This window comes from Schistocerca serialis, chromosome 4 (genome assembly GCF_023864345.2).
Source record: "Schistocerca serialis cubense isolate TAMUIC-IGC-003099 chromosome 4, iqSchSeri2.2, whole genome shotgun sequence".
Lineage (NCBI taxonomy): Eukaryota > Metazoa > Arthropoda > Insecta > Orthoptera > Acrididae > Schistocerca > Schistocerca serialis.
The window spans coordinates 304,374,258-304,393,696 of NC_064641.1; the positions used below are offsets into that span (position 1 = coordinate 304,374,258).

General features: G+C 41.1%; 1 protein-coding gene across 4 annotated transcripts in view; it reads right to left on the reverse strand.

The window, feature by feature from the left end:
* Positions 1-19,439, reverse strand: part of LOC126474144 (E3 ubiquitin-protein ligase TRAIP) — a 215,293-nt gene that overhangs the window by 138,751 nt on the left and 57,103 nt on the right. For all 4 annotated transcript variants that reach the window (XM_050101597.1, XM_050101596.1, XM_050101598.1 and 1 more), the window contains exon 2: positions 4,040-4,163. In XM_050101597.1, coding sequence (XP_049957554.1) covers positions 4,040-4,152 — 113 coding nt within the window. In that variant the 5' untranslated portion in view covers positions 4,153-4,163. The remainder of the gene's footprint in view (positions 1-4,039; positions 4,164-19,439) is intronic.

Below are 19,439 nucleotides of genomic sequence, written 5' to 3' on the forward strand. Positions count from 1 at the left end.
AAACCTAAAATAAAAATAAGGCAGTCCTAAAAGATCTGAAAATAGTGTACACAGCAGAAAAATATAGCCATCTTGATCTCTGGTCTAAGAAATTTATGAAAATCAAAATTACTGAAAATCAGAGTTTAATTAATTGTCAAAGGCAATGTCATTAGAGGCAGAGCATAAACATGGACAGAAAAAGGGAGGAAATAGTTGTCTACATATCATGTCAGGATTTGCTTTAAGCAATCAACAGAAATCTAAATGGTCTGATGTGAAAAAGGGGGGCAGAGGGGGGAGACGGAGGAAGGGGTGAGAGGGAGGAAGGGGTGAGAGGGAGGAAGGGGTTGAGAGGGGGAAGGGGTGAGAGGGGGGAGGGGGTGAGGAGGGGGGGAGGGGGTGAGAGGGGGGAAGGGGTGAGAGGGGTGAGGGGGTGAGAGGGGGGAGGGGGTGAGAGGGGGGAGGGGGTGAGTGGGGGGAGGGGGTGAGAGGGGGGAGGGGGTGAGGGGTGAGGGGGGTGAGAGGGGGGAGGGGGTGAGAGGGGGAGGGGTGAGAGGGGGGAGGGGTGAGAGGGGGGAGGGGGTGAGAGGGGGGAGGGGGTGAGAGGGGGGAGGGGGTGAGAGGGGGGAGGGGGTGAGAGGGGGGAGGGGGTGAGAGGGCGGAGGGGTGAGAGGGGGGGAGGGGGTTGAGAGGGGGGAGGGGGGTGAGAGGGGGGAGGGGGTGAGAGGGGGAGGGGGTGAGAGGGCAGAGGGGGTGAGAAGAGGGGAGGGGGTGAGAGGGGGAGGGGTGAAAGGGGGGAGAGGGGGACGGGGAGAGGGGGGAGAGGGGGATGGGGAGAGGGGGGAGAGGGGGATGGGGAGAGGGGGGAGAGGGGGGACGGGGAGAGGGGGGAGAGGGGGACGGGGAGAGGGGGGAGGGAGGAGATCGGAGAGGGGGAGATCACGGAGGGGGGGAGGGGGAGAGAGGGTGGGGGGAGGGGACTGAAGTACAAGCAAAACCTCCAATTAGCAGCCAGCAAAAATAGAGGATACTCCTGTCAGAATACAAAACACACTCCATCATTTTAAAGATGATCTAACATGCCACAAGCAGCAGATATTGGGGGCTCCTCTCACCAGAGCACTAAGGTCACTTGATAATGGGCTCAACACACATGGGGTAAGATAACAGCCCCCTATAGCTTTACAATCAGCTAATCTTTGCTAAATAGATGCATAGCTCTTTGCCTTAATAGCAAGAGGGCAGTTGTAGAGATTCGAGAATTTCCACATAAATTCTGGAACCACTCCTTCTGCCACCTCAAACACGCAATTTTTTTAAAGATAAGTATGAGAATGAGAGCCTATTTACTGCGCAACACATGTCTGTGTGTGCAGGATGGGACGTTGGTCGTGGGAGGATAGGAGTTGCTAGAAGCAAAGATCTGGTTTTTGAATTTTTTGGTGGTTATTAAACCCCACCACATTGTAATTATAGTTAATAGCTTCTGATGGTTATTGATGTAGTTGACTTGCAAGAGTTTGTATTTTGTATGCTTATATGAAAACTTGTGGAAATGAAAATATACCTGAACTGAAATGAAAGTATGAGGGTACCGAGTTATTTCTAGAGGGACGGGGGGGGGGGGAGGGGGGGGGGGAGCATTTTTTTTGTTCCTCTAACCAGCATTATTTCTTTGGAGAAGAAGTTGTAGAGATTGACGCAGCCGCATATCCAGAGAAGAGGATCAGCTAAACGTTTTCAAGTAAGTCAATTGTAGTAAGAGATGTGTGAAGTTCGCAATCCAGTTTTGCACCACTTCTCTTGTCGCCGAAACCGTTAGACAAACCATATGTGAATGACAAATTGTGCCACATAGTACCTGTTGATTACATCAGTTGTAGCAAAATGATTAGTGAAGCTAGTTAAGTCCATGTTCCACACACAATCCATGGTTGTCATAAACATTATGAAGTGGAATGTGTCAGCTGGATTAAAGATCACGATGACAATTACACTTGAGAAAACTAATAAATTCTGAGGCAGAATTGTGGCCATCGCTTTCCTTCAGGAGGTTAAAAGTTTAGTACTCCCTATAGGTACATAGAGAAGTAAAAGCGCCAACACTACTTGTAGTTTTCAAAACTATTAGATCCTTCCTTGGAGAGGACAGAAGGAAAGATTAGAAAAGGAAGGATAAGTCATTCAGACTCCAGGATGAGAGACAGTCACCAGTGTGTATTGAAAAAGGGTGGTGGGAGAGAGGGGGGGGCTGGAAGGAGGGGGGGGAGGGGGAGTGGTCACACACACACACACACACACACACACACACACACACACACACACACACACACACACACACACACACACAATTTTGGCCATTTCACTACAAGAACAGAAATAATATCTCTGAAAACTAGGAGATGCATAAACTATATTTTAAAGATCTTTATGTCTGTCAGATATTTTGTTTCAATGAAAATGTTATTAATGGGATTTACAGCTCAGTATTGTCATAGAATCGCCAGAAGGAGATGCAGATCAGTTTTCCTCCTTGTATTGAATTCAGAATATTTCTACCATTCTACACTGAAGTGCCAAAGAAACTGGTATAGGCACGTGTTTTCAAATACAGAGATATGTTAACAGGCAGAATACAGCGCTGTGGTCAGCAACGCTTATATAAGATAACAAGTTTCTGGCGCAGTTATTAGATCAGTTACTGCTGCTACAATGGCATGTTATCAAGATTTAAGCGAGTTTGAACGTGCTGTTATAGTTGGAGCATGAGCGATGGGGACACAAGCATCTTTCAAGGTAGCAAAGAACTGGGGATTTTCCCGTACAATCATTTCAAGAGTGTATCCTAAATATCTGGAATCTGGTAAAACATCAAATCTCCGACAGCGCTGCAGCCAGAAAAAGACCCTGCAAGAGCAGACCTACGACGACTGAAGAGAGTTGTTCAATGTGAAATAAATGTAACCCTTCCCCGAACTGCCTGCAGATTTCAGTGTGAAATCGTTCAACGAAACGTCATTGTTATGGGTTTTTGGAGCCGAAGGCCCAGCTGTGTACCTATGATGACCGCGCGACACATAGCTTTACACCTCACCTGGGCCCTTCAACACTGACATTGGATTGTTGTTGACTGGAAAATGTTGCCTGGCCAAACAAGTCTAATTCCAAACTGTATTGAGTAGATGGACATGTAGGGGTACGGAGACAATCTCATGTATCCACGGACCTTGCATGTCAGTAGGGGACTGTTCAAGCTGGTGGAGGCTCTGTAATGGTGTGGGGGTATGTACAGTTGCAGTGATATGGGGCCCCTGATACATTTAGATACAACTCTGACAGGTGAAACATTTGTAAGCATCCTGTCTGATTACCTGCATCTACTCATACCCACTGTGCATTCCGATGGACTTGCGCAATTCCATCAGGACAATGTTACACCCCATACATCCAGAACTGCTACAGAGTTGCTCAAGGAACACACTTCTGAGTTTAAACACTTCTGCTGGCCACCAAACTCCCCAGACATGGGCATTATTGAGCATACCTGGGATGCCTTTCAACGTGCTACTCAGAGATCTCCACCTCCTCATACGGACAGCCCTGAAAGATTTATGGTGTCACTGACCTTCAGCACCATTTCAGATATTAATCGAGCCCATGCAACGTCTTGTTGCATGCAGGGGCCCTACACGACATTAGGCAGGAGTACCAATTTCTTTGGCTCTTCAGTGTAAAACTACAATAGATTTATGACCAAAAAAAAAGTGCTGGAACCTTTATGTTGAGAATTCAGACAGAATTGGGGAAGACTGATGCAGCATGTTTTACTGCAAGCTTTTGATGGAATGCATAAGCAGACGAAAGTACAATGAAATTTCTTCTTTTCTATGCCACAGCTTCAAATTTCATTTAGTGTCATCACACATCTCACCACTACACTTATTTTCTATGTTTTATAAACATTTTCTTTTTAAATACCAATGTATGCAGACACAATTATGCTGTATAACTGGTACCTCTGTTATTACCAGAAAAATGCACTTCACTGAAGGCTCACCTTTCAATCCACTGTATCAAACACTGGTAATGAAAAAGGTGACCACACTGTGTGCAGAACGTATCATCAGCTGCAACGAACAGGTCACTGCAGATTACACAACTTACGTGCATATTTGTTATCACTGAAACAGATAATCATCAAGATCAAAATTAATATTAGGATATTTTATGAAGTGGAAAATTTGATACCTTGATAAGGTAAATCAATTGAAGTAGTATAATTTTTTGTAAATAACTATTTTTTTACTGCTAACACAATGCAAAACTACACAAGATAATGTTATATGTGAAGAATATTTTATTGCTTTATCATAAAGTAAAATGAGGTTGGTGAATGTAAGAGATAATCTACCACCATTTACAATTAATCTATATTGTACAGATCGATAATCATTTGTGAAATAATAATGGAGATATGTATCTAAGAACAGGTGACTGGACATGTCTGCCATGCACATTTCGTCTTGTCTATGCTTGGGAATGGTTAAAAGATTGTCTACTACAATATTTTGTAGCCTAGAATTCTCTTTTGTGTTCAAGGAAACAGCCCAATGTTCTCTTACAATCCAAATAGGCATGTTCAGGCTGGGACAATGTCTCTCTCTTCAAATAGCTATTTGCTTTGTATAGCAGCTTTGATGCCTGTGAAAAATTTTATTCACACTGTGGTCTGTATCAGTTACGAGTGTCTTGAATATTGCTTTACACCTACATGACATCATACCTGTCAAGTAGCAGGGCACCTACAAAAAATAAATATTCCTCACTGAAATATGGTATTGCAAAACAATGGGACCTGCCTATACAAATAACTCCATAAACACAATTCTCATTTCAGTCGTATCTGTAGAGCATAACACTCTCTTCAGTGAGCAATGAAGAAAGATGATTGGTCCAATGAGCATCCTCAAGGATGAAATTCCCACATCTGTCTGAACCACATTGTAATGACTCTTGTCATAATTGGAGAAAATTCCATCTGTTTTCTATCTTGATAACTGTGATCTTTGCCACATATGATGAACAACTGTGGATCATATATCTGTGATCCAGTATTAACTCCCTGTACTAAGGTGATTCTCATAAGATATAATATAATGATCTGTTTGAAAAAATACTTATTCACTTTTGCTCTGATGCTTTTTGTGAAAGGTATGATGTAATCTGATCTGCAATAAATATAATATTATGTAATTTCTGCTATCACTCAGGTAGACCATAAACCTTACTTGGATCTGATGAAAATTAATGAATTAATTATAGCAAATAGCAATTTTCATTACTCTTTGAGTAGAGTACTTAAACTACAGAGTCCGCAAAGTCTCTCCACAGCGGTGAGGCTTGTGTGTCTCACCTTGTGGGGTGTGCAAGGTTGGCAACACATTCAAGTCTCACCTGCAGGTGTTCTGTAGACCTGCAGTGGTAGGGTAGGGGTAGTAGTATTGTGTGTCCATTGCAGCTTTTAGTTGTGTTATTGCCTAGATTATGTATAAGCTGAGTGTAGTGAGAATACTTACTACTCCAGAGGTTGAGTTTTTCGTGGACAAGGTTTTCCATACATGAGAAAGCTTTACGGAGCACGTGAGGTGGCAATTTAGATCGAGTTTTCCTCCTTATAAGTGTTAACTATCATGACATTGTACATGATTTAATTCACAAATTCCAGACAACAGACTCAGTTCATGATTTCCACAAACTGATAGGTCCACTGTTTTAACAGAACAGCAGCTTGACGACATTTTGAATATAAAAGTTGCAGAATCCAACATAATTACTGAGGAGATTATCGCGAGAGGCTAAAGTCTCTCTTACAACAGCACATAAGGCCATAATCAAAGAACTGGGGATGTATCCATATAAAATTACTGCTGTGCAACAATTACAATGTGTGGACAATGCAAAACCAATAGTGTATTGTGAATTGTTTCAGCGATTTGTTAACCGACATGGAGTTTGTGTCTGAGATCGAACTTTTTTTTCACTGATGACACTTTTTTTTTTCACCTCTCTGGCTACATTAATTCCCAAAATTCACAAATTTCTTCATCAGAAAACTCACATGCCTTAAGAGAAACACCATTGCACGCAGAGAAAATCAGAGTGTAGGTTGCCATAACAAGAGCGCAAATTACAGGGCTGACCTTTTTCGATACTATCATATTTCCCAGACAATTTATCCATTTGTTGCCCTGCTGAATGAAAATGAGGTCAATCATTCATTTTTCAAACAAGACAGTGTTATTGCTCCTACAACACACTTTCAGATGAAATTTTGGGAGAACGACTAATTATGGAAGGTCTCTGGCCCCTGCACTCACTGTATCTGTCTCCGCCCAACTATTTCCTTTGGAGTGGGGCTAAAACATTTGTGTATCAAAATAAACCAAAGACAACAAATGAACTGAAGACAGCAATAATTGATTATCTGCATTTGATTACATGTGGAACATCGGTAAAGGTGTTTGCAAGTAAATGTAAACACGTGTTGACTTATGCTTTCAAGGAAGAGCAAAACATATCCAGCAACTATTGTAATATTGCTGAATACAGTAAATAACTAACTGTAATAATGTTGAATCCCATCTCACAACGTAACTGCAGCCACTAGCAGTAAACCCAGCCCCTATCTTACACAGCGACATGAATCGGCTGCTAACCTTACACGCCCCGCAAGGCGAGACATGTAGAGCTTGCTGTCACTGCGGAGAGACTTTGTGCCTGAATGTGTCTATATAGCAGATAAACATTAAAGTAGATATGCTACCATTTATTATCTTGTTTAGTGTGTAGTCTGGTAATGAACTCTAGAGTTCATAATAATTAGTGACATAGTTAGAACCTGCACTTCAATTTTCTGATTTTCAGTTTGATAGCCATGGCTGTAGTATTGTTGAACATAGAGTTTCCTATGAATAATTACTGCCAACACCAGATGGGATGGGTGTAATATTGCACTTATAAGTTCTGTTTGTAAAATAAGCAGAGACTTACTTAAATTTTGTGCTCACTCAAGAACACTTAAAAGCCACGTACACTGCTTATTCCTCTTATTAATATAATTTTACTTTCTGCCTCATTTTAGTCAGGCAAAAAAACCCGAATTGGTGATAATATCCATAATACGAGAACCCACAGATAGCCAAGCAGGTCAGCATCAGTGGAGGAGCAAGCTCATACAAGTACATTTACATTCTTTCAGAGTGAATGCTTGTATTAAGCAATACAATATCTCTCAATTGTAATGTGATTCAACTTAGCTGCTATAAAGTGCTATCAGTTACTGTAATTTTTATTGTACTACAGTGCAATAATTACAAAAGCACTACAAGTTTTTTTGTGTAAATGCATATCAATTGTAACATCAGTAACATTATTGCTTAATAAAAACATTACTGCTTAGCAGTGTTAATATTAATTTTTCCATTGGTGGGAATCAGATTCTTTTAAATTTTTTGAGAATTCTGGTTATGTTAAAGACTTCCTCACAAATGGTCAAATACAGTCTTGTGAGGGGCAATCAACTGAAAGGGGGCAATCAACTGAAAGAGCTTCGGAGATGGAAGCCAATGTAGTGTTGGGTAGTCAGACGATAGATACTTTCACTCTTTTATTATGAAAAATAGAACTAATGGATCAAAAAAATTATGTGATGGTTAAAGAATTAGTACAAAAATAAGATTCCATTGCTTCTGAGTTTGCAAAACAAGAGGAAGTTGCTACCTAATCTGGATTTTTCAGCTTGCAGTGAAACAGGATGCTATAGCCAAAAGAGTTAATGGATGAAATAACAGCACTAAAGCAAGCATATACAGTGAAACCCCTATTTTACACTTTCATGAGGTTCGAACTTAAAAAACGCAAAATTGAAGAAAATGCAGAATTGAGAAAATGTTAAAACCCCCAAAATACAAGCAAAAGCACATGGAATTGGTAACACGATTAAAAATTGCAATCCTCTCCAATACTTTGTATACAATCGGTCCAAGCAAAGGAAATTAAATGTACATATACAATAATTTTTGGTAATGAATTTCACCAGTTCTCAAAAAAACCTCAGATTTGTAACAGCAAGTAAAAACTCATCACAAAATTGAAACTGGTACCTGTGCACAAGGTAATTGAGCTATTTTCCAGCATATTAAGACCACAAATTATACATTCAAAACAGGCATTCTTGAGAAATCATCCTTTGTGCTCATTCATAAAAAGAGCAAAAATTGACGAAAATGTTGAATTAAGCCAAAAATATCACAGCAGCTATGTGGTTAAACCATAAGCATAAACACGGACCTCTGCTTAACGACAAACTTAGCCATCATTGCTGATGATGTTTAATGCTTTTCTTACGAACCACACTTCATATGCTCAACACCGATAAGGTGTTATTTTAGGCTTGATGAGAGCAACATATACATGAAAAAATTGGTTTACTTCCCCAATTGACGTTACAAGCTTGTTACAAGTTGGCTTAGTGAATTTCTGTACAATGTGTAAAATGTAAATTTGAAGGAAAACTCAGTTGCTACAGTTTTGCTTCACGCCCTATATCAATGCTGCCAATCTTTACGATCTACAGTATGTGTGGTGCAACGTATATACATGAGTAGTGTATGTAGCTACTGCAATTGTATGTCAGTTTTGAACGTGAAACTCTTTAAAGTGTGTGCTATTGCAAAACCCTTGTTCTATTTCCATGTGACATCTGCATGAAAAGCATATTGTCATGTACTTCACAAAATGCTTGCACTCCTACCTGCATTCCTGTCATTGAAAGTCCCCCCCCCCCTCCCCCTCCCCCCCCCCCTCTTCTCTCTCTCTCTCTCTCTCTCTCTCTCTCTCTCTCTCTCCCCACACACCCAGTAGGCCATCTCATTTTATGTGTGTTAGTACGGTATGGTGTCCGTGCTGGCTGTTGGGTGACTTAACAAGTCACCAGCCAATAAGAGTTCACTAGCCGGAAAAGAGTGATGTTTCCTCGATTATGGCTGACCATATACTTTGAGACTCAGTGTTTGAACTTAATAGGTTGATGATTGATATTGTTGTTGAACATACTACATTGGAAATAAATGCAAAACGATCAGATTGAGTTATAAGTGGCACAAGAAATGGTGGCAGCTGGGCCCCTTTGTCACGTATTGCCTCAGTCCGGAATATTTCGCGTCAACTGTCTTGCTTTTCCACTACTGCTGCAACCTAGCAGTACTTTTATCATAACTGCACAGTGAGGCTAAATGTTGCAAGCTGTGTTGGCAACAATGATTGTGGATTACATCAGCAATTCCTCTCACGTCTCCCCTCTTCACAGTGGCCTAAAATATTCCCTACCCCCACTACCACCCATGGTGCAAACCATCTGTCTTTTATGCCACTTATAAATGTTAATAGGAATAAAATGGGATGAAGTCAAGTGAGACATCAAGTAAGAACTTAAAATTGAGGTAAATCTTACTAGGAAGAAATGATCTCATGGGTTTTTCCTTAGGGCTACGAATTTATGGTGTAGAACAGCAAAAAACATAAAATCGGAGAATGTAAAATTTAAGTTCCACTGTACTTGTGCTGCTGTAAGCTGTCGCCAGCACACCGGTTGGCAAAGATGTAGCACGAGTATCAACAGTAGGCACTTGATCAAGCGCACCTATCACGAGAGAGGCCAGAGGGACACACTAACTCATCGGTCACTGACTCAATTTAACACTCCAGGTTGGTGTCCAACATTCATTAACAAAGTGGCATAGTTAAGCACAGGCTACACCGGTACATAGTGTCCAGATTGTGATATAGCAAGATTACCGATATTGTCAGCAGAGGACTACTACGGATGAGCTTGTACCACAACACATGGACTCTACTGAAGTTAAGTAGCAGCTATCTGTTCAATAAAGAACCGTGTTAATCCACATGTGCATTTGTGTTGTAGAAAGGATACCGGCCACCCATAACAACATGAAGTTCAACTTGGCCAAAGATCTTGTTTGCTTCTCTTGTGTTTTAGCTTGTAGGAGTGATCGTGCTCAAGTGTTTGCTAATTTTTTGTTGTGTTCTTTAATGTATTCCAGGAGAGGATCCGCAGAACCAATCACATTTCTCTTTTCAGAAGATTTGCTTGCTTTTTGATACAGTGTATTTGTATACATCATGAATTCCCTGTCCCCTCCACCCCCTGGCCCTCTGCCTCAGATGCAGACGGCCAATGTGATGGATCTAACACAAGTTATTCAGTTGCAGAATGCACAAAATGCTACCTTACTGATGACGGGACAACTACTGGCTGCACAAAGTGTGTTGGCCGCACAACTGACCTACCAGTCAGCCCAAAAAGTGTCACTGACCAGCTTACAAATGTTCCAGCAATTTAATGCAGCAGAAGAGGAGTGAATTGAGTACCTGACTCAGTTCCGAGCACATTGTCTAGTTCATCACTTTCAAGGTGCTGTAAAGCTAGAATACTTCCTTTCGATTGCGAGGTCCCCAGTGTTTAGGTTAATACAGAAACTATTCCCAAACACATCTCCTGAGGAATTCAGCTATGACAAAGTAATCATTGCATTAACTCGGTACTATGACCAGCAAGTTCAAGTACCTGCACCTAGATATCTGTTCTTATGCCAGAAGAAAAATCCAGGACAGACGTACCACCAGTGGTACACAGCATTAACGGGCATGACTAGGAAGTGTAAATTTAAGCGTTGTTGTGGCAACTTTTACAGTGGTCTTATGATACAGGATGCAATAACATTCAATGTCCCAGATAGTAGAATACAGGGACAGATCTTAAAAGCACTCTGATCCATCACTTTCTCAAGTGTTGCAAATCTTAGAGCAATATGACTTGGGTGCCATAGCGGCCAATAAGTTTGACCAAGCCCTGATTTGTCATGTTGAGTCACAGCTTGCTCACGACCACCCCAAGCAGCCACAACAATGAACGCAGACAGATACATGGGCATGTAAACAGGCTCGTGAATTTAGTGAAGTCCTGCTCCAGATGTTTTACTCACAATAAAAGACAGGATTTCCCATCAAGTAACATTTGTGGAAAACAAGGCCATGTCCAAGCAGTTTGTTTGCAACGGCACAAAAACACCAATTTTGCCCGCTCCCAGAAAAACCACACTCACTCACACACAGTGAACGCTGTGTTTTCAATACCTACAACAGGTTCTGACAAAAATAAGATTAAGGTTGTGCCTCCTTGCCCTAGTGCTGTGCAACAACGTTCTAACAAACTATTTGTGTCATTACGAATTGCTGTCCCGCATGTGAACTTTCAGTTAGACACAGGTGCGTCAGTGACTTTGCTTAATCATGCCACGTACAAACAGTCTCACCATGCCTTTCTAAATCTAGCAAGCACCTCACTGCTTACACTGGACAGGAAATTCCAGTGCTTGGACAGTGTAGTTTGCCTGCCGATTATGAATCTCACACTAGGACAGTCAATTTTACTGTTTTGAAATCAAGAGACAGTGAGAACATTTTCGGTTTACGTTCCTTTGATTTGTTTGGCCTTAGCATCCAAGACAAAGTACTTTCAAGTATCGGCTTTGGCATCGCAACACAGTGTAGCTTGCTTAAAGAATTTGCTGAACTATTTTCAGACGGAATGGGAAAAGCTAATGACTTTGTAGCACATGCTACTTTGAAAGACAATGCACAGGCTAAAAGTTATTCAGGGCCCGCCACGTTCCAATTGCTTTAAGAGACAACATAGCAAGTGAATTGAAATAATTGCAAGATAATGGTGTAATTGCTTTCATTCAAGCTAGTCAGAGGGCAAGTCCTTTTGTTCTGTTGCCTAAGCATTCTGGTTGCATTCGCATTTGTGTTGACCTCAAGTCTACAGTCAACCTACAGACCATTGTTGCCACTTATCCGTTACCTCATCCTGAGGAACTCGTGGACAGGCTCTGCTCAAAAAATTGCAATGTTGGGCTTTGTTGCTTTCAAAGTATCTGTACGAAATTGTGTACAGATCTATGGCAAAGCATGGTAATGCAGACGTCCTATCTCGCCTTCCGATTGGCCCAGAATCTGATTTTGAACCAGATGCCATATCTTGTTACCAAATCAATGCGCAGGACTCTGAATTGCTGGAATCTCTCTCCTGCATTACAGAAAAATTGCACAGGCCCCGGAAGCAGACCCATATCTCAATATTTTGTCGCATTACATTCAAAGGTCTTGGCCTTGTTCATTGAACAGTATCCAGAACTCAGTTGTGTGCCAATATTGTGCAAGTCAGCATAATGTTACAGCTCAACAAGTTGAGATTCTAGTTCAAAATGACAGTGGACTATCACATGTGTTTATTCCCACAATGTTGCAAAAGGAGGTGTTGTGATTGCTACACCAAGGACATTGGAGAATTGTTTACACTAAACGGATAGTGCAACGGCACTGTACTTGGTAGGGCATGGATGCCCGCATTGAATAGATGATGTCATAGTATCACGCATGCACAGAAAACCAATGTCAAAACAGACATTCTCAGCTTGGCCTCAGTCGCCATGGCAACGAATACACACTGACTTTGCAGGACCAGTTTGGAACACTTTTTGGCTCATAGTGGTAGACTCTTTCAGCAAGCTCCCACTTGTGGTACCTATGGCTTCTAGCACATCACATACCACCATATTTTGCATCGAAGATTTGCCAGAAGTACTTGTGTTAGTCAACAGACCACAGTTCACTTCACATGATACTGAACAGTTTTGTGAACGAAATGGCATTTGTCACCTAACAAGTGCTCCAGTTCACCCCAGTCCAATGGAGAAGCAGAACGCTTCATACACACTTTTAAACAACAGACGGCCCATCTTCGCACCACCCACCCACGGGAACAGGCACTGCAACTCTCTCTCTCTCTCTCTCTCTCTCTCTCTCTCTCTCTCTCTCTCTCTCTTTCTCTCTCTCTCCCCCCCCCCCCCCCCCCCCCCTCCTATTGTCCTCACCCATGAGATGGATCATCACCAGCAGAACTTCTGGATGGCTACCGCCATTGGAAACTTCTACACTTGCTACAGCCACGTCAGTATCCGGCTCTGCCAATGGTCCGCAAGTATTGATTTGCACGATGCGATCTTGTTCTTTTCAGGGTTTTTGGCAACCATGGGCGCTGGGAAATAGGCGTGATCCAGGAACGCATTAGCTCATTTATGTACTTGATAGCAGGTCCCGATGGTTTGAGCACAGCCATGGAACCTTCAACCAGGGCACCCTGGAGAAACGGATGATGGAGGAGATGATGCACTCCCCCCCCCCCCCATCCCACCATCCCACCAACCCGCTCGCCAACCTGATAGACATGGACCCGTTGTCACCATCGCCATCATCACTCCAGGATGCATCCTCAGGCCTGGACATGTGCCTTGGCAGCAGTTTTCTGGAGTGTGTTCCTGTTGCCTTGCAAGCCAGATGGTAGGGTACAGTTGGGAGTAGGTTACACGACTCCCAGCTCATCTTTACGCCCAGCGTCCTGCCCCCTCCCTGTTGTCGTCCGCATCTTCCCTACACGACAATGGTGCGACATTTCAAGGGAGAGGAATGTGCTGGTGAACTCACTAACTCACAGTCACTGACTCTAGTCACTACTCCAGGTTGGCATCTGTCACTCATTCACTGAGCGGCATTGTTCAGCACAGCCTGCACCAGTACATAGCGTCCAGATTGTGCCTTAACAATATTACCGATATTGCCTGCAGAGGACAACTACGGGATCATGGACTCTGTTAAAGTTAAGTAGCAGCTATCTGTTCATGTAAATAAAGAACTGTGTTAATCCACATGTGCGTTTGTGTTGTAGAAAGTGAATACCAGCCATAATGACATCCTATCCCTTGCTTCCCGTGGTACAAACTCAACAGTATGGTTTTGCCATAATCTGTGCACAAAGTTTCTTGGGATGTTAACAGTCTTCGGAGAGATCAAAATGATTTATCCAAAACTGTTGAACATTTAACCTGGAAGGCTGAACAGCTAGCTTTTGATCAAGATAGAACTATCACTTAGCAAACAGAACCCAATGTAAGATCATCTCATAAGATGAGTTTAATACTTGGTTGGCTGCCACAGAAGCACAGATTGTTGTGCAGCTAGCCAATGTAAAGATTCAAGACGTCATAGGGCAGATTTCTGCTGAAGTGGTGAATTACAACCAAGATTGGACACTCCAGTGGATTAAGTAGATCAGTGATCAAATGACCAACTAAGCCAAGACCTTTTGGTTTTGCGGAATGCAGTTGACAAATACTTAAGTGAAGTCAAAAGAGATTTCGCTAAGTTGAAGAATATCTGAACTGCTACAGAGGAAAGGTCCATGAATGCAAAGCAATCGGGCAATGCCAAATCACCTGTCATCATGTGTCACATTGGGGCAGTGCCATATTTTGCATATGTAATGATGGAGGATACCCTAATCAGGCACCATGAATTTCAAGTCTTTGTATCTGATAAGAAAGGCATGCAGCTGACCACATTCATTAAAGCTTTTAGAGGAGCAATGAGTTCATGGACTAATGCATTAAAGATTGCATTTGTGACCAGATACAACCAGGAAACATACCATTATGGGCAACAAGTGTTGCTGAGTATTGTAAGAGTTATGACGACTCTGAACATACATTCCAGTACTGATCAGGTGCTGTCCAGGGAAGATTAAGGAAGAAAAAATATTGGAACAATCCAACATCACAGCAAGATGTTATCTGGCTACTGAAGGCCAAAATATTTACATATATTCGAGAAACTTTAATTAACGTGTTGGAGTCAAATATTGAAGAGTTTATGACAGTAATAGATTCCATTCATCTGATAAATGAAGATGCCAAGGCTTGTTACCAAACACGTGACAATCTTAACCATGATTAAAGGCTCAGAAATTGTGTGCATAATAATTACTACCAAGATAATGGTAATGGAGAGCATACAATTGCTGACTGGCAATGTAGACACTTCCATTATCTGACAATCTTTCATACAATCCATAGAAGATAACACTAGCTGTAGCACCTGTACCAATTGCAACCACCACAGAAATCGTTCCTATTACAGTGTATCTCGCCTTCTGAAACACACCACCATAACAATAATAATGATAGTAGTAACAATGGTTACAATTACTACAATAGGCATAAACAGAAAAAAGAAAACTACTATTTTAATCCTGGGTATGCCAACAGAAATAAAAATCAGTAGTGGCAGCCTCAGTTCAGTAGTTACCCTATGGGGATGAACTGACAGAACAATAGTTCAAATGGAAATGATGTGATGAAGAGCAATTCACCACTGACTACTCGTTTGTAAAACTAACTTCAACTACATCTAGCCCCCAGATGGTTGGTTGGAGAACGAGAGATGCGTAATCATAAAAAAATTTGACTAATCCAGTATGACAATGGACAGGAATTATGTTCTGGTAACATGTCAGAATCAACCTAAAATGGTGCTTCAGTAGGTGAGATATTTCTGTGGTGGTTACAATATGTACAGGTGCTGCAGCTAGTGGTATCTCCTACAGACCGTATGAAAGACTGTCAGACAGTGGAGGTGCCTACATAGCCAGTAAGTAACTGTAGGAGTCATTGGCACAAGATTCCAAAATTTTAAATGGCAGTCCCGCATACTGTTAATGACAGGAAATGCAGCAATTATGATCACATTCCTAATTGTAAAAATGTTAATTGTGCACTGCTTAGACAGAACTGATTTCCTCCATGAGAATAAGGAAGTCTGGGGAAGTGCATACTTTTGATTGATGGGTACGAGGTGGCAACTTAACTTTCGAATAGAGTTTTGGGCCATGGAAAATGTAGCCAAGAAATCAAAATTCAGTTCATAGGCAGGGAAAAGAAAAGTTCATACTAACAGCATTCTGGAATCACTAACGAGCCCAACACACAGTCACAAATTATGATGAAAATATCTAAGTTGCAATATCATACCAAAGACCAACGGGCAACACTGATAAATGTTTTACTGGAATATGTAAAAGTTTTTGAAGAGAAACCTGGAGTGATCAAGAGATATCATTGCCATTTAAATGTCATATCTCATGAACCAATTTGTTTGCCATTGTACCCTGTTCCCTGGTCTATGTGAGCTGGTGTCCCAAAAGACATCAGGAAAATGCTACACTGGAAAGTTATTGCACCATCATCGTGTCCATATTGCAACCCCTTATTAGTGGCAACAAAAGCTGGGGGAAACATTCGATTGGTAACCGATGCCAGGGCAATCAATAAGATCATTATCATAGTGAGAACCCGTCCTGAAAAGTTGGGAGAACAATTAAAACAATTCCATAGTGTTAAGTACTTAACATCGATAGATCTGAGCCTTCATACTGGCAGGATCAGTTAGATGAACCTTCAAGAAAATACATAGCTTTTATCTTTGCTGGTTATAGCTACCTATTTCGGGTCATCCATTTTGGACTGAATGTGAGTGGTGTTTTTTTTTCTAGCACTAGAATCATATGCCAGGTCCAGACTTATTAATCAGAATCACCTTGTATGGGATGACTTAACTGCAACCCAAACTTGGGAGGAACATGCTAAATTAGTAAAAAAAGTGTTAGACTAATTTCAGCAATATGATGTCGCCAGTAATTTGGAAGTCTGAGTTCAGAAGAGAGAGATTTAAATTCTTGGAACATTCCCCAACGAATCCTACCTGATGAAACAAAATACAAATTGTAAAATCATGCAAGACCAGATCTTAAATCCAAAACTGCTCCTGAACCTGTTGAAAAAGCAAGTACTGTGGATTTGGTCAGCCAAGTGATAGTTAGCATTTGAAAAAATCAAAGAAACTCTTGTCAATTCATAATTGTTAAACCGTCCAGACATGTCGCAAGATTTTTGCTTGGTGACAGATGCCTCATCTGTTGGCTGGGGCTTGTTTCTTTCAGATTAGAGACATTGATGATAAACCACCTGTTTGTAGTACTGCCTTTGTCAGTTGCATATTGACTGATTGTGAACGTGCTTACACAACAACAGGATCAGAGGTCTTTGCCACTTTTTGTGTATCTTTTAAGTTCCATTATTACTTAGCTGGTAGCCACACAAGGATATATTGTGATAATTGGGCTCTAGGCTTTCTGCTAAATTGCAAATTGTTGCATGTCAGGTTGACTCTATGGTCATTGGCTATAAAGGAATACAATTTCGAAGTAGTTTATGTAAGGAGTGAAAATAACACAGTAGCTCAAGCAATAACATCTGCTAGAGCGATTGCCTGATACCCAGGAATCCGACAGTCAAAATACGGAAATGAAGGTTTTATTGATGAATGATAATATTTACCAATAATATTATCTAGATATATGTAGAAACAAGGGACAGCTACACGTTGACGACGCTACACGGGGAGAGTTAAAAAAACGACTTGTGAAAAATCCTATGGAGGCACTAACTAGGCATTATATTGTGCATAATGGCATATTACTTTATCTCTTTGACCCATGAAATAACAGTGGTGTGTTTGCATTCCAGATGCAAGCCAGGTACAGCCAAAGAGCCTGGGGGCACTATGGGGTGGGTGGCTAAATATGCTGCAAAATATACTGACTTTTGCTATTTTCCAAATATATGACGGAAGGTGCCACAACTGATGTAGAAATTTTTGTTATATCTGACTGCGAAGCCTCCGTACCGAGGCTGAAAAGGAGAATTACATTCTATTATTGTTGAAAGACCTATACAGGTCACTGACACAGACATTTGTGGACCCCTGCCAATTGCATGTGCAGGTATCTCATATGTTGGTGTGATGAATGACCTGTTTATGAAACATATTAAATTACATGCTTTGAAGAGTGCCACAAGTGCCCCAGAAATCTGCTGGTTTATAGAGAATTACACTACTCAAGCTGACAAACTTAAGACTATCTCGTCTGACAAACCGCAAAATTTCACAAGCAGAAAAAGGAAGCAATTTTTACAGTTGTGTAGTCTCAAACAGATACTAATATGGCGTTACAACTGATGGATCTCGGTCTTCCACCATAACCGTGTCCATCAACATGAGGTAGCAAAATGAGGTAGCCAAGGAGGTGGAAACGTAGGTTCTACTATGCCAAGACTCCTTGGTAGCTAAAACAGGAAAACACAATTAATTAGCAGGAGTACAAAATAAGAAAGTACTTATTACTTAACTTTGTTGTGGTCCATGATCTGTTGGTTGACACGACTAGACTAAGCGTCTGTAGAAAGACATAATTTACAAGTCACAAATCTTGCAGTAATGAATTAATCTCTAGTAATCTTGAATATTGAATCCAGTGAATTTGAAGACTAACTTGGCTGTCGACATGACAGAACGCAGAATTGTTTATAACTGCCAACTTAGTACTGTTGACTTTACTGTAGTACTATTACGGAACTTTACAACTGGGCTACAAAGACTTGATGGCAGCAATGACTGAGCTGCAGACGATGCTGGCTGACCACTGAGTGCAGCTATGAACTGTAGACTGGCACAACTGCGCTACACTCCTGCTACACATGAAGTGGCCTATCGGCGCATCGCAGCAAGCATAAGTACTGCGACTGGCTGTGTACGCTTTGGCTAGCACATCCATTCTTCTGTTCCGTTATTGAGGGAATCACATCCAGCGGATTGATGTCTCAGGCGGCGGTGTGGTCGTATGACTGATGACATGACAACAACCCTAAAGCAGATCTCATAAAATGAGTATTCTGGGAATTTTGTAGGTTCACTGAGCCTTTTGCCCAAGGAAACAGACTCCATGTGTATATTATATTCCATTATTCGTGGAAGTTTTTAATATCTTAACCTGTACCTCCACATAGTGTACCCTGAATGAGCTAATGTTACACAGGAAAGAGAACAATGAATGGATTAAGTCTTTACCCAAGATCCCGCAAAAGCGTCCTCTTTAGAAAAAGTGGTTAGACGAGTTCTAAACGTGTGTAGATTTATAATTTGTGTGTTCCTTAATGAACACTTATCTGTAATTAGAGATCTGAATATGAAGCAATATATATTTTAAATTTTGTTATTGACAATTAAGTCTTTTCCTCAAATCACTATGATGTGTAGGAAAGTGACAGCCTAAGTTGTGTCTGGCTATGAAAGCCCACAATTAGTTTTAAGTAGATGAGATTATTATGTAGTAATTATTATTTGTGTTGTTGTTGTTCATCAATGAAATACGATGAAGATTTCTAATTATACTGACCACTTTGGCACATGGTAAAGTATCACGAATGATTAGAACAGTTAACCAGCACTGTTATTATTATTATTATTATTATTATTATTATTATTATTATTATTATCATTGTTGTTGTTGTTAAACAGTCAATTCACTGCAAACTGATGAACTAATAAAATTTGAATCACACTCAAATGTGAGATATTCTATTATC